General features: G+C 38.5%; 1 protein-coding gene across 9 annotated transcripts in view; it reads right to left on the bottom strand.

Moving 5' to 3' along the window:
• LOC126476502 (protein pellino-like) overlaps positions 1 to 12,005 on the bottom strand; it is a 207,137-nt gene that overhangs the window by 74,907 nt on the left and 120,225 nt on the right. For all 9 annotated transcript variants that reach the window (XM_050103553.1, XM_050103550.1, XM_050103551.1 and 6 more), the window contains 2 exons: positions 4,871 to 5,059; positions 4,695 to 4,793 (listed from right to left, as the gene is read on the bottom strand). In XM_050103553.1, the coding sequence (XP_049959510.1) occupies positions 4,695 to 4,793; positions 4,871 to 5,059 (288 nt within the window). The remainder of the gene's footprint in view (positions 1 to 4,694; positions 4,794 to 4,870; positions 5,060 to 12,005) is intronic.

Here is a 12,005-nt window from a genome sequence, read left to right on the forward strand (position 1 = left end):
CTGCCAATTTTCATTTTTGTACTTTATTTCTAGGATGAGTAGTCTGCCGAAATGCCTTAACTGTGTGGATGCACAGTCCGATAACTGACCCACACTTATGTTTCTTGCAACTAATGGTTGTCCCACCTCAACAGCCCTTCATCACATTAATGTGCAGCTCATTTAATTGTGAGGCTTAGGCTTTCTCTTAATAAGGTCCCTCTCAGAATCCAGATGATTATGTCAAAATCAGTGCTCTCCATTGACAGACACAAAATGCTGCTTTCTGAATCATGCTCAGAGCTCGTGGTTGTCTAAGAGTAGAAGTGTTCACCAGCTTCCAGTTTGAATCGCCAGTTTCAAAACTCTCATACCCAATGTAAATGACCTGCAATAGCTGGTCTATGTAACAGGAGTACATGGTAATCAATGTGCCAAAATGTATTACAATTCAAACTGGTAACAACATTTAATGCAATGCCCACGGAAAGAGCGCAACAGCTTAAATATCTGGGCACATGGCTTTCCACAGAATGGACAATATAAAATACCAAACTGAACAAACTCTAGAGCAAGCCCCAACAACTCACTGATTCTGAGCAAGAGCACTAGCACTAGTGGCTGCTTCGGTTCTTGCTCGTGAGCAGAGTAGCTGAGGTGTGACGGGGAGTAGTGGATCGCGACAACACAAACGAACTGCCAACTGCGAAATATAGCATGGTCAGTTTTGACAGCAGTGTCATCCAACGGCAGCAATGTCTGATCTGGATGAAGAATAGCAAGAAAACTCAAGCGCATGTGCAATTCAGATGAGCTACAAAACTGCATCCCGTTAGTAAAGACTTAGTGCCTTTTCATAGATGATGATGATTTACTAAACGGGAACTTCATAGTTCTACATCTACATCTATACTCTGCAAGCTACCCAACGGTGTGTGGCGGAGGGCACTTTACGTGCCACTGTCATTACCTCCCTTTCCTGTTCCAGTCGCGTATGGTTCGCGGAAGGAATGACTGCCGGAAAGCCTCCATTCACACTCGAATCTCTCTAATTTTACATTCATGATCTCCTCGGGAGAAATAAGTAGGGGGAAGCAATATATTCGATACCTCATCCAGAAACACATCCTCTCAAAACCTGGACAGCAGGCTACACTGCGATGCAGAGCGCTTTTCTTGCAGAATCTGCCACTTGAGTTTGCTAACTGTAACGCTATCACGCTTACCAAATAACCCTGTGACGAAACGTGCCGCTCTTCTTTGAATCTTCTCTATCTCTTCCGTCAACCAGACCTGGTACAGATCCCACACTGATGAGCAATACTAAAGTATAGGTCGAACAAGAGTTTTGTAAGCCACCTCCTTTGTTGATGGACTACATTTTCTAAGGACTCTCCCAATGAATCTCAACCTGGTACCCGCCTTACCAACAATTAATTATATATGATCATTCCACTTCAAATCGTTCCGTACGCATACTCCCAGATATTTTACAGAAGTAACTGCTACCAGTGTTTGTTCCGCTATCATATAACCATACAATAAAGGATCCTTCCTTCTATATATTCGCAATACATTACATTTGTCTATGTTAAGGGTCAGTTGCCACTCCCTGCACCAAGTGCCTATCCGCTGCAGATCTTCCTGCATTTCGCGGCAATTTTCTAATGCTGCAACTTCTCTGTATACTACAGCATCATCCGCGAAAAGCCGCATGGAACTTCCGACACTATCTACTAGGTCATTTATAGATACTGTGAAAAGCAATGGTCCCATAACACTCCCCTGTGGCACGCCAGAGGCTACTTTAATGTCTGTAGACGTCTCTCCATTGAGAACAACATGCTGTGTTCTGTTTGCTAAAAACTCTTCAATCCAGCCACACAGATGGTCTGATATTCCGTAGGCTCTTACTTTGTTTATCAGGCGACTGTGCAGAACTGTATCGAACACCTTCCAGAAATCAAGGAAAATAGCATCTACCTGGGAGCCTGTATCTAATATTTTCTGGGTTTCATGAACAAATAAAGCGAGTTGGGTCTCACACGATCGCTGTTTCTGGAATCCATGTTGATTACGGTCGAGTAGATTCTGGGTTTCCAGAAACGACACGATATGCGAGCAAAAAACATGTTCTAAAATTCTACAACAGATCGAGATCAGAGATACAGGTCTATAATTTTGCGCTTCTACTCGACGACCCTTCTTGAAGACTGGGACTACCTGTGCTCTTTTCCAATCATTTGGAACCTTCTGTTCCTCTAGAGACTTGCGCTAAGGGGGCAAGCTCTTTCGCGTACCCTGTGTAGAATCGAATTTGTATCCCGTCAGGTCCAGTGGACTTTCCTCTGTTGAGTGATTCCAGTTGCTTTTTTATTCCTTGGACACTTATTTCGATGTCAGCCATTTCTTCATTTGTGCGAGGATTTAGAGAAGGAACTGCAGTGCGGTCTTCCTCTGTGAAACAGCTTTGGAAAAAGGTGTTTAGTATTTCAGCTTTACGCATGTCATCCTCTGTTTCAGTGCCACCATCATCGCGGAGTGGCAAGATATGCTGTTTCGAGCCACTTACTGATTTAACGTAAGACCAGAACTTCCTAGGATTTTCTGTCAAGTCGGTACATAGAATTTTGCTTTCGAATTCACTGAACGCTTCACACATAGCCCTCCTTACGCTACCTTTGACATCATTTAGCTTCTGTTTGTCTCAGGGGTTTTGGCTGCGTTTAAACTTGCAGTGACGCTCTCTTTGCTTTCGCAGTAGTTTCCTAACTTTGTTGTTGAACCACGGTGGGTTTTTCCCGTCCCTCACAGTTTTAATCGGCACGCACATGTCTAAAATGCATTTTAGGATTGCCTTGAACTTTTTCCCAAACACTCAACATTGTCAGTGTCGGAACAGAAATTTTCTTTTTGATCTGTTAGGTAGTCTGAAATCTGCCTTCTCTTACTGTTGCTAAACAGATAAATCTTCCTCCTTTTTTTATATTCCTATTTACTTCCATATTCAGGGATGCTGCAACAGCCTTATGATCACTGATTCCCTGTTCTGCGCTTACAGAGTCGAAAAATTCGGGTCTGTTATCAGTAGGTCCAAGATGTTATCTCCACGAGTCGGTTCTCTGTTTAATTGCTCGAGGTAATTTTCGGATAGTCCAGCTGATTATCTGCCTCTACGCTTCTACCTTAAGTTTCACATGGTGTCATCTATCAAACATGACTACACGTGTCCCACACTGGTCATGAGAGACGACATTCAGAGCCAGCTTGCATAATCTTTGTATAGATTTTGTTGCATAGTATTTCGCATTCTATGAACATGTAGATAACACAAGCACATAGCATATAAAAAGATGGAGAAAATGTATTTATTTGTCCTAAAATATATTAATTCCACTGATCTGCAGCTTGAAGCAACTGATCTGCAGTGTGACAGTAATATAAAGCCATTCTAGATTTTTCCAGGACTTCCCTGTGGATTCAGTTCTTTGTTTGAAGAAGTCTTCACCCTATTCCCTGTGACAATGCAGTGGGTACAGTGCTCGCTCCTTGTCTGTTTGTTCTCACAATCTGCTCACTGAACAAGTTTGCTGTGAAGCCCTCCTCTACAGGCATTCTTAAAATTTGAATAAGTGTTGTCCTAGACTTAAGACTAAGGTTTGTTGAATGTTACATTTGGTCAATACACCTTTTAAGTGTTGATGGATGATCATTAAAAGTAAACACCATCAACAAAATAAAAGATTTCAAGACATAGACACACCACATAGTAGTAAAGGTACCATGGTCAGCAAGCATGAAAAATGAAAAACTCCTAATGCATTCCTGCCAAGACAAAGATTTAACCAATATAACTAAGAAAAAAGTTGGATTATTTGGGACATATAATCTGAAATGAAAAATAGCAATTCTTGCAGCCAATAATGGAGGGAGAAAATGAAAGGCAGGAGAGGAATTAGTAGATAAAGGACAATGCGGCGATGAAATGTTAGGCAATGGGCAGGACGCATAATCCATATAAAAACCAAACATGTCACTAACTTATCCTTAAGTAATTATTCATGTACATCTATCCACTCACAGAATTAGGTTGGAGACCGTGTCTCTTGTCAATTACAATTTTTACTGTCATAGTGAAACCTTATGACGAAGGTACTAAATACTTACAGCAAACGCGCCACTTTCTGGAGCAGTATTGTAATGTTCGTGATGGCAATGTCACATACATAATAAGATAATCACATGTATCTGAAACATGTCTATCCTTGCCCTAATACACACCTGATTAATGGTATCATAGAATATATCAATGACTCTCACATGCTAATGTATAAGGGCACTGTTCTTGGGAGGGAGGGAGGGAGGGAGGGAGGGAGGGAGGGAGGGAGGAAACGAGGGAGGGGTTTGACAGTTTGATAAGGATAAGGTGTCTTGACAGAATGTTGCTTAGCAGAACGACTCCAATCCATATGCACACCCTGCTCATTCCAAATAATAGTAATTAGCTACTTAATTTTTCATCAGTTATGGCCTCACATTCCAGTTCTGACGAATGCCATACACTTCACTTCCCACTACTTTCTCTGTCCCATTCTGTATGTGAACTGTGCCTGTATCATACCTTCCTCTTATTAAATATATTCAGAAAAACAGGGTGGTCATATGTTACAGGGTTACATATATATCAAAATCTTGCATCGAGTATCTCTACTTACAATGGATTTCTTAAGGCCATCAGCTGACCGCCAGATCACAGTCGCTCCACACAGGTCAATAAGAGACCCATCCTGGAGTAAGTTGGTTTCATGTTGAACCTAAAATTAATCATCAATATTTCAAGACCTACATAATAAAAAATAACATACCCATGAAGAAAAGTAACATAACTTACAGGAGCACCTCTCACGTCTGAATCCCTGATTGGTCTTAATGTGTAAAGTTTCCCATTAACCGAGACTTCTCTCCAACAACCAGGTTTTGCATCTCCTCCCCAGAAGTTTCCTTGCGGATGGTTTAACAGGACTCCATTGGTGGTGAGACCATCCACAGACTCCTCCTCATGCCACTTTATTGCCTTCTCCTGTAGGTATAATAATAATTTTCTGTTTTTGAAAAAAGTGTTTGATGTAATAGACATGAGAAACAGATCTGCTTAATCTACTGTAATAATCAAACATATTTTAACTTCACACTACACTACACAACTTTCGGGTGATGATGAAGTTGTTTGGTGACAAATCTAGTATCACTGTTCATCATTAACACTGTCATTGTTATTTAAGATTTTTTTATTTGAGTCGCAATTCTATCAATCCAATAGCATCTATTTTCCTTTCATATATCTTTTATATCTCTGCATCTTAGGTATATTAAGGCCCAGGCAGACAGAACCCAACCCGCCTCTGCAGCCTCCAAGCGATAGGTTTGAAACACACGCTACAAATACAGCATATTGTGGGTCCCACAGAGCAAGCATCTGCCTGTAGCCACAGCAAGTAGCAATTTGTATTTTGAGAGAAATTTGACATTGTGCCTAGGTTTTCAACAGTACCCAATCATATACTCAATCTTCTGCTACACCTGATAACATCCTTGCACAATGCAAACAATAAGAAGTCGCAACACCCTTCATATTTTTTGTTCAGTTTAAGATACTGAAACAAATTTTTCGACAAATGGTATGACACACAGATGAGATTTGCTTACAAATTAAATAATAGGTGTTTTTAAAAGACATCTTGTTAACACAATGAGCTACATGTAAAATATTTAACTGCCAGGCTGGTATTTGGGCATCTAGCACTTTGTTAGTGGCATCTAATACAAAGGACAAACATACGAAAATGTGCATATCGACAGCTAGAGCATAACAACTTTTGCATAGGTAACAGTAGAAATGTAACTTTACTAACATATTATGTACCTCTATATTAAGCGATGTGCACATGAACTATAAATTTCCTATGATGTCAAAACTGATGTTAATTTAAGAAACAAAGAGTCCTGTGGATACTTAAAATATAATTAGAACAACGTGTGTGCAATTTCCATAGAATATGAAGTCTGACCTATATCACAACACACAGGCCATTTTGCATATATGGTACAACTGTCAAATGGAGACATTTTCTTGCTACTCGACCCTACTGTGACAGTATGTAAACATAGAGCAGGTGGATAGGCCAAAGGGTCTACATTACAGGTCTCTTGTTCAGTGTCACAGAGCTTTCTCTTTTTGGTTAAAGCTTTGTGTTATACCTTCATCCTTTGATCTGACAAATTACGTCTGCAATTTTTAAAAGAAATTTTCTTGTTATATAGGTCACATCTGCAACCCGCTTTCTGTGGACAAGGTTTTTGGTATTCTTTGGGTGTGTACCATGTGCTGAGGTGAACACAGTTTATCTACAAAACATGGCAGCAATATTTAAATGTGTTGAAGACACTTGGTGCTTACTCCCTGCCACTGTCATCCCACCAGGAGATTTGCTGTGGTTGGTCCATGGGAACTCCAGGAGTTGGACACATTGCTGTGAAGTCAATCATTGCTAGACAGATTTTTTCATCCAATTAATCAGATAAACATACAAATTTCTCGATGCCAAGTGTAACAACAGTATGTGCAGAAGAGTTTTAAGAAATACGTTGAATGGCACTTCACTAGATACAAATATCTAAGACAGACTGTTAGAGGAAGAGTGTCTATAAACCATTTCATAATGACTGATCTGACTTGGGTCTCTCTCTACGTTTACTTCACATAAATATCAATGCCTTGTACCTTGCTGGAATCATGGCAATGTCTACTTTTACTTGGCAAATGAATATTACATTTTAGTTGAAAAGCAGGTTAAATATGTAGTAATATTTAAGACAAAAAGGTAATATTTAAGACAAAAAGTGCTTTATTGAGCATTACTTGGCAGATGTCAACTCTTGAGTAATCAGAAGTCAGAGCATAATTCAGGGAATAATTTCCTTTGCAGTTTGATGACACAACCTTGTCTATTTGCAGCCAGATTTTTGTTATTTCTTGATTAATCATTTCATCGCAAAGATCTCTTACCAGCCTAGTTCATGAGTTGGCAAAAGCAATTTTTGTTGGTTACAGCTTATGTCACTACTAATGAGTGTTTCCTACGTTTATCAGTTAAATAGTTTATGATGTGGTTGTGATAGTAGCTGCAAAATATGCAAGGCTGTGGTGGAGAGTAGTTGTCATACCTGTGCACCGCCACAGATGTGATGCACGATGCACCTATTCACCAGCAAGGAACGGCAATTTCATAATCACATTCCAATACAGCATTGCAGCATTGGGTAGTTCTTGCGAACAGAGGGCAATTATATGTTAAATTGCAGGTGAATGCTTGATACACAAGCAGTTCTCAATAAATGAACAGTGATCAATGGAAAATCCATTAAGGGATGTAACAATATTTTGTTGTCCCTATCGTGACAAAGCATCTCTGCTATATGGTGAGTAGCAACTTTTCTTCTCTAATATTGCTAACTGAACAATGAGATGTACTGTACATTTTAGGAGTAAATAATCAATTAGCTTGAATAAATGTGTGTGTGTGGGGGGGGGGGGGGGGGGGATGCTTTCCAGTACAGTGTGACACTATTGTAAAGTATTTTATATCTTACAATTCTTCTCCTCCTTTGCTAACCTGTTGCTGTCAAATGCCCAACGAAGTTCAATGACAATGAATTTGCAGTCTGTCACAGGCAACTACAGAGGTTGATTTTCCTTGTCCACTGAGCCCAATACACTTTCCTAAACGTAAAATTTGTGATTTCATGTAAAAAGTAACAGCAGGTATTCCCAAACAATATCTGAGTGTCAAAACCATTGTTGAGACGTGTGCCTTCTTAACAGACATCCCGCTTCAGTATGATGTACATGTTGCTACACAACATACTTTAAAGAATATTACACATGAATAAAACGTAAGTGAATGATTAAATACCTATCAACATTACTACAAATAAGAATTAAGTACACTGAAGCAGTAAGTAGTTTCTTCACCTTATTACTACTATTTCCTCCACCACCACCAAGAAAATATTATTCAAGAGCTGACAACAAATCAATGGCAATCATGAAAGACAACTATCAAATACAAAACACAAAATTCATTTATTAGTTGAAACCTGAAGACTTTATAGAGAGGTCAAAACTGGCAAAAGACAGGGAGATGGATTGTCTCCACAGATGTTCAATTGTGTTCTAGAAAAGATACTCAGGGAATGGATAAAAAAAGAAGAAGAAGAAGAAATTAGAAGTATCACAATAGGAAGAAAAGGGAATAATCAGTTTGGATTATCTGGTTTTTGCAGATCTTGCCATCTTTGCTGAATCTGTGGTAGACGAAAAACGCAGATTAATCTCATACAAGAGAGCTTCAAAAGCAGGCTTACATACGTCTTTGGAAAAACGGAATACATGATAGATGTGAAGGAGGCACTGAAATACTTGGAAACTGATTAAGATGAAATAAAAGGCACTGCAAAATTTAAATATCTACGTGAAATAATACAACCAAACGCTTCAGTCAAAAAAGCAAACCTAGTAAGAACAATGAGAATGGAGGTAGCTTTTCAACTAACGAAAATGCTTTTCAATTAACTAAACACCTGTATAAAAAAAATTATTTCCATAAATGCAAAGCTTCGGCACTACAATACTGTCATTAAACCCAGAATCCCTTCATGCATCAGAATGCCTTTCGTTAAATACAGCCAAACAATCAGGTGAAATAGAAAAGAATGAAAGGAAAATCTTGGGATCAAACTATCACGATCAGAAATGAAAATTAATAAGTAATAGAGAAGTTTGTGAAAAATGGAGCAAATATCAGACAAGGTGAAGAAAAGAAGAGTTGCATTCTATGGAAATTTAAGAAGGCTAGATGACAACAGGATAATAAAAGGAATTTTTAACATCTTTGACAGAACCTGAAAAAGATCAGTGACATAGATTTAAAAAGTTAAAACACATCTGAAGGAAATGGAAATAATGGGGAAAGAAATAGAAGAAAGGTTTCAAGGGCTTCCAGAAGAAAACAAAGAAAAAGACAGGTGCAATATGGACAGAAGAAAGAAGAGAAAAACATATAGAAAGACTGAAAAGTTACTCAAAAGAAAGGAGAAAAGGAAGAATATGTAAGTCATTTCATGTGTTCCTTAATAGGCCAAACCAATTTTTAAAAAATAAGTGAGCTGGTCTAGCACTAGTACGTAATTATATCTACACTGGTTAATGGCTGATAAGGTAAGAAATGCAGAGGGATCAGAGAAAGAATGAAAGTCACCTAAAACATTTGATGGGCAAAATAAAAAGTAGTTTGTCTAAGTGTTTACTGTCTCTGCTGATACTTAGAGAGTGCTTGATATTTATATTAGCTATACTTGATCAAAATGCTACACAATGCAACTAGATTACTTTCCGAGGAGAAACTATCTCACATAATTTTACTTTAACTTCCTTGGACTACCTTAGCACAACTGCTTAAAAAGATGTACACCACAAGAACATAATTCATTCTACCTTCTTTATATGCTGACAAGAGGGTACCAGGCTACAACCTTGTCTCTCTCAGTCTCTTTATCGCAAGTAAATTTGAATGACAATTGTATAAACGGAGGATATCAAATAATATCTATTCAGATAGAGCAGCACAAACCGATCACTGTGCAACAAAGACATGACCTTTCACAACTTCACCAAGGAGAATTTTTAGCATAGCGAGTATTAACAATCATTTAAACATACAATTAACAATTGTAAATGCAACCAACCAGTAAAACCAAATGTGAGGAAAATTAAAAGACCTACAGTATTGCCAACACCGCTACGTAACTTCCAGCCCCCTTTATAAAGTAAAATACATAGTCTATTAAAATATCTATTCAGCCACTGTTACAGGTGATAGACGTTAGCATCGTCACATTCCCCAGAAGAGACAGAGGGTAAATATCGGAATTAAGTGATGAGTTAACATCAATAGTCCGATTAGAATTACTTTGTGGTTGAAACTCCAGGCACTGTAACTGGTTTCCCACAATCACAGTGTTCAGTGTCACACCAAAACCCAATTAATCATTGTTAATGGCTCACCAGAGTCGTAAATAAAACCATCTTAAGCAGTGTAAGAGGGTAGTGCAACAGTTAGCATATAAACCTGACTTGTAGAATGTCATAGGTTTGAATCTCATGAAATATAGGACATTTTCTTTTTCTAAATCTTATCAAAAGACTCTGAATATTATTTTCTGTCGACTAATTGGTTTAAACATAATTTTTTATTACTAATAGTTTTCTGTATCATTTTTATTATTGTACTGGCTTTTTTTATTTGCTCTTATTTTCCTTCTTGTCATTCTTTATTCTCTTGGTATCTGCTAGTGTTACTACAACATGCAAAAACAGGACTGCTCATCAGTTGGTAATGCAGCAGGTCGTGTAGCTAGTGTAAGTAGAGTTGCAGGTAACCAATGGGAATGAGAAATTACAGTTTGCTTGTAGATGTGAACAAAGTGATCCCAATTTTAGTTTTGCTGCAGACTGTTGATTGCTGTTTTCTCGGATACATTGTATATCACAACATTGTGGTTGGTTAATTTGAATTGAGGGCTACAAATTGCGTCAGTGGCAGCAGTTCAATTATTGGAGACTTAAAATCACCTGTCGACACAGCATCTCCCATTTCTCAGTCATACATACTAACGTCTATCATTAACTGAGCGGCCATATTTATGTGTCACCTAGAACCCAGAAGCAGCCAGCAACAAAGGTGGCAACACTGTAGCGGTAACCATCAGACGTCACCGATCAAGTAATTTAAATTGCGATACAGGTATCCACAATAGCACAGGACAAGGGTATATAAGTAATAATATGAAATCAGCCTAGGTAGGTCAGCTTGGCAAAGTTCTAGCTATAAGAGCCATTTGGCTTGCTTTTATCAAATTCTTCTGTAGTGGTTTTGCTGTACCTTCTGCTTCTTAGATAATTCTATTGTCCTCTGAAAATTCTCTGCAATGTGCTGTGAGTGTGGGACTCTGATGCCAAGCTCTGGGGCCTTCAGCTGTAGTGTGTCTAAGGTAGCTGTTACTTGGTAGTAGAGTGGTATGGCTTGCCACAGCTACAGGCGTGCCTGTCTCGAAGGGCTCTAATAGCATCCTCTAAAGCAGATCATGAAAGTGTGAGCTATTTTGAAATTCTGTGGAGCTAGCTCCTGTGGAGTCTGAAGTGAATGGATGACACTGTGGCAACCTATTGTGGGAGACTTGTCACTTATTCTTACTATTGTATCCAGTCGGCACCGTGTTAATTCTAGCTTGTCTAGAGAGCTAACCTACGTGTCGGTGATTTTCTTCTAACAAGTCCTCCATAAAGAGGTGAGAATTTTTGTACTACTAATGTTGTTCCTGTGCCCTGGTTACATCCAAAACCTGAGTTATATTATTCTCATGTCAATGTTTGAAGTGTACTCTGACCTCAAGATAGTAGTGTTAAGTTAATATTCTAACCAACAGCTACTGCATGTAACAAGTGTTAGAGTCCCATCCCTTAACGTTTAGTTATGTTGTTTGTTCACAGTAACACCTTTATACTTCAGAATTTCTGTCATAATGTTGTTCTCTGTTAACACTTTGTAGAGGTCACCTTGACCGCTGATGTTTTGTTACGAACCCAGGAAGCAGCCATTTGACGGTGAGTCTTCTACCTGTGAGTTGTTATTTGGAGCCAGGCTCTTTAGGAACCTTTGTTTTGATTTGTCATTTTGTAAGCTAGTCAATATTGTAATTTGTCATGTTGTGAATGGTAATTGTTACTAGATGTTAGTTACAGAAAACCACTATTTAATTCTAAGCTGTCACTACTGTTTTCTTGAATCTACCACTATTTCTAAAGACACTCTTTGAAAAGGCTGCGAACCTAGATTTATGTTATTTGGTATGCGTGTATTTAATCCTCAAATTTTAAAGTGACTACTAGCTGCAGTAATGTAATTATT

This window comes from Schistocerca serialis, chromosome 1 (genome assembly GCF_023864345.2).
Source record: "Schistocerca serialis cubense isolate TAMUIC-IGC-003099 chromosome 1, iqSchSeri2.2, whole genome shotgun sequence".
Taxonomy (NCBI): domain Eukaryota; kingdom Metazoa; phylum Arthropoda; class Insecta; order Orthoptera; family Acrididae; genus Schistocerca; species Schistocerca serialis.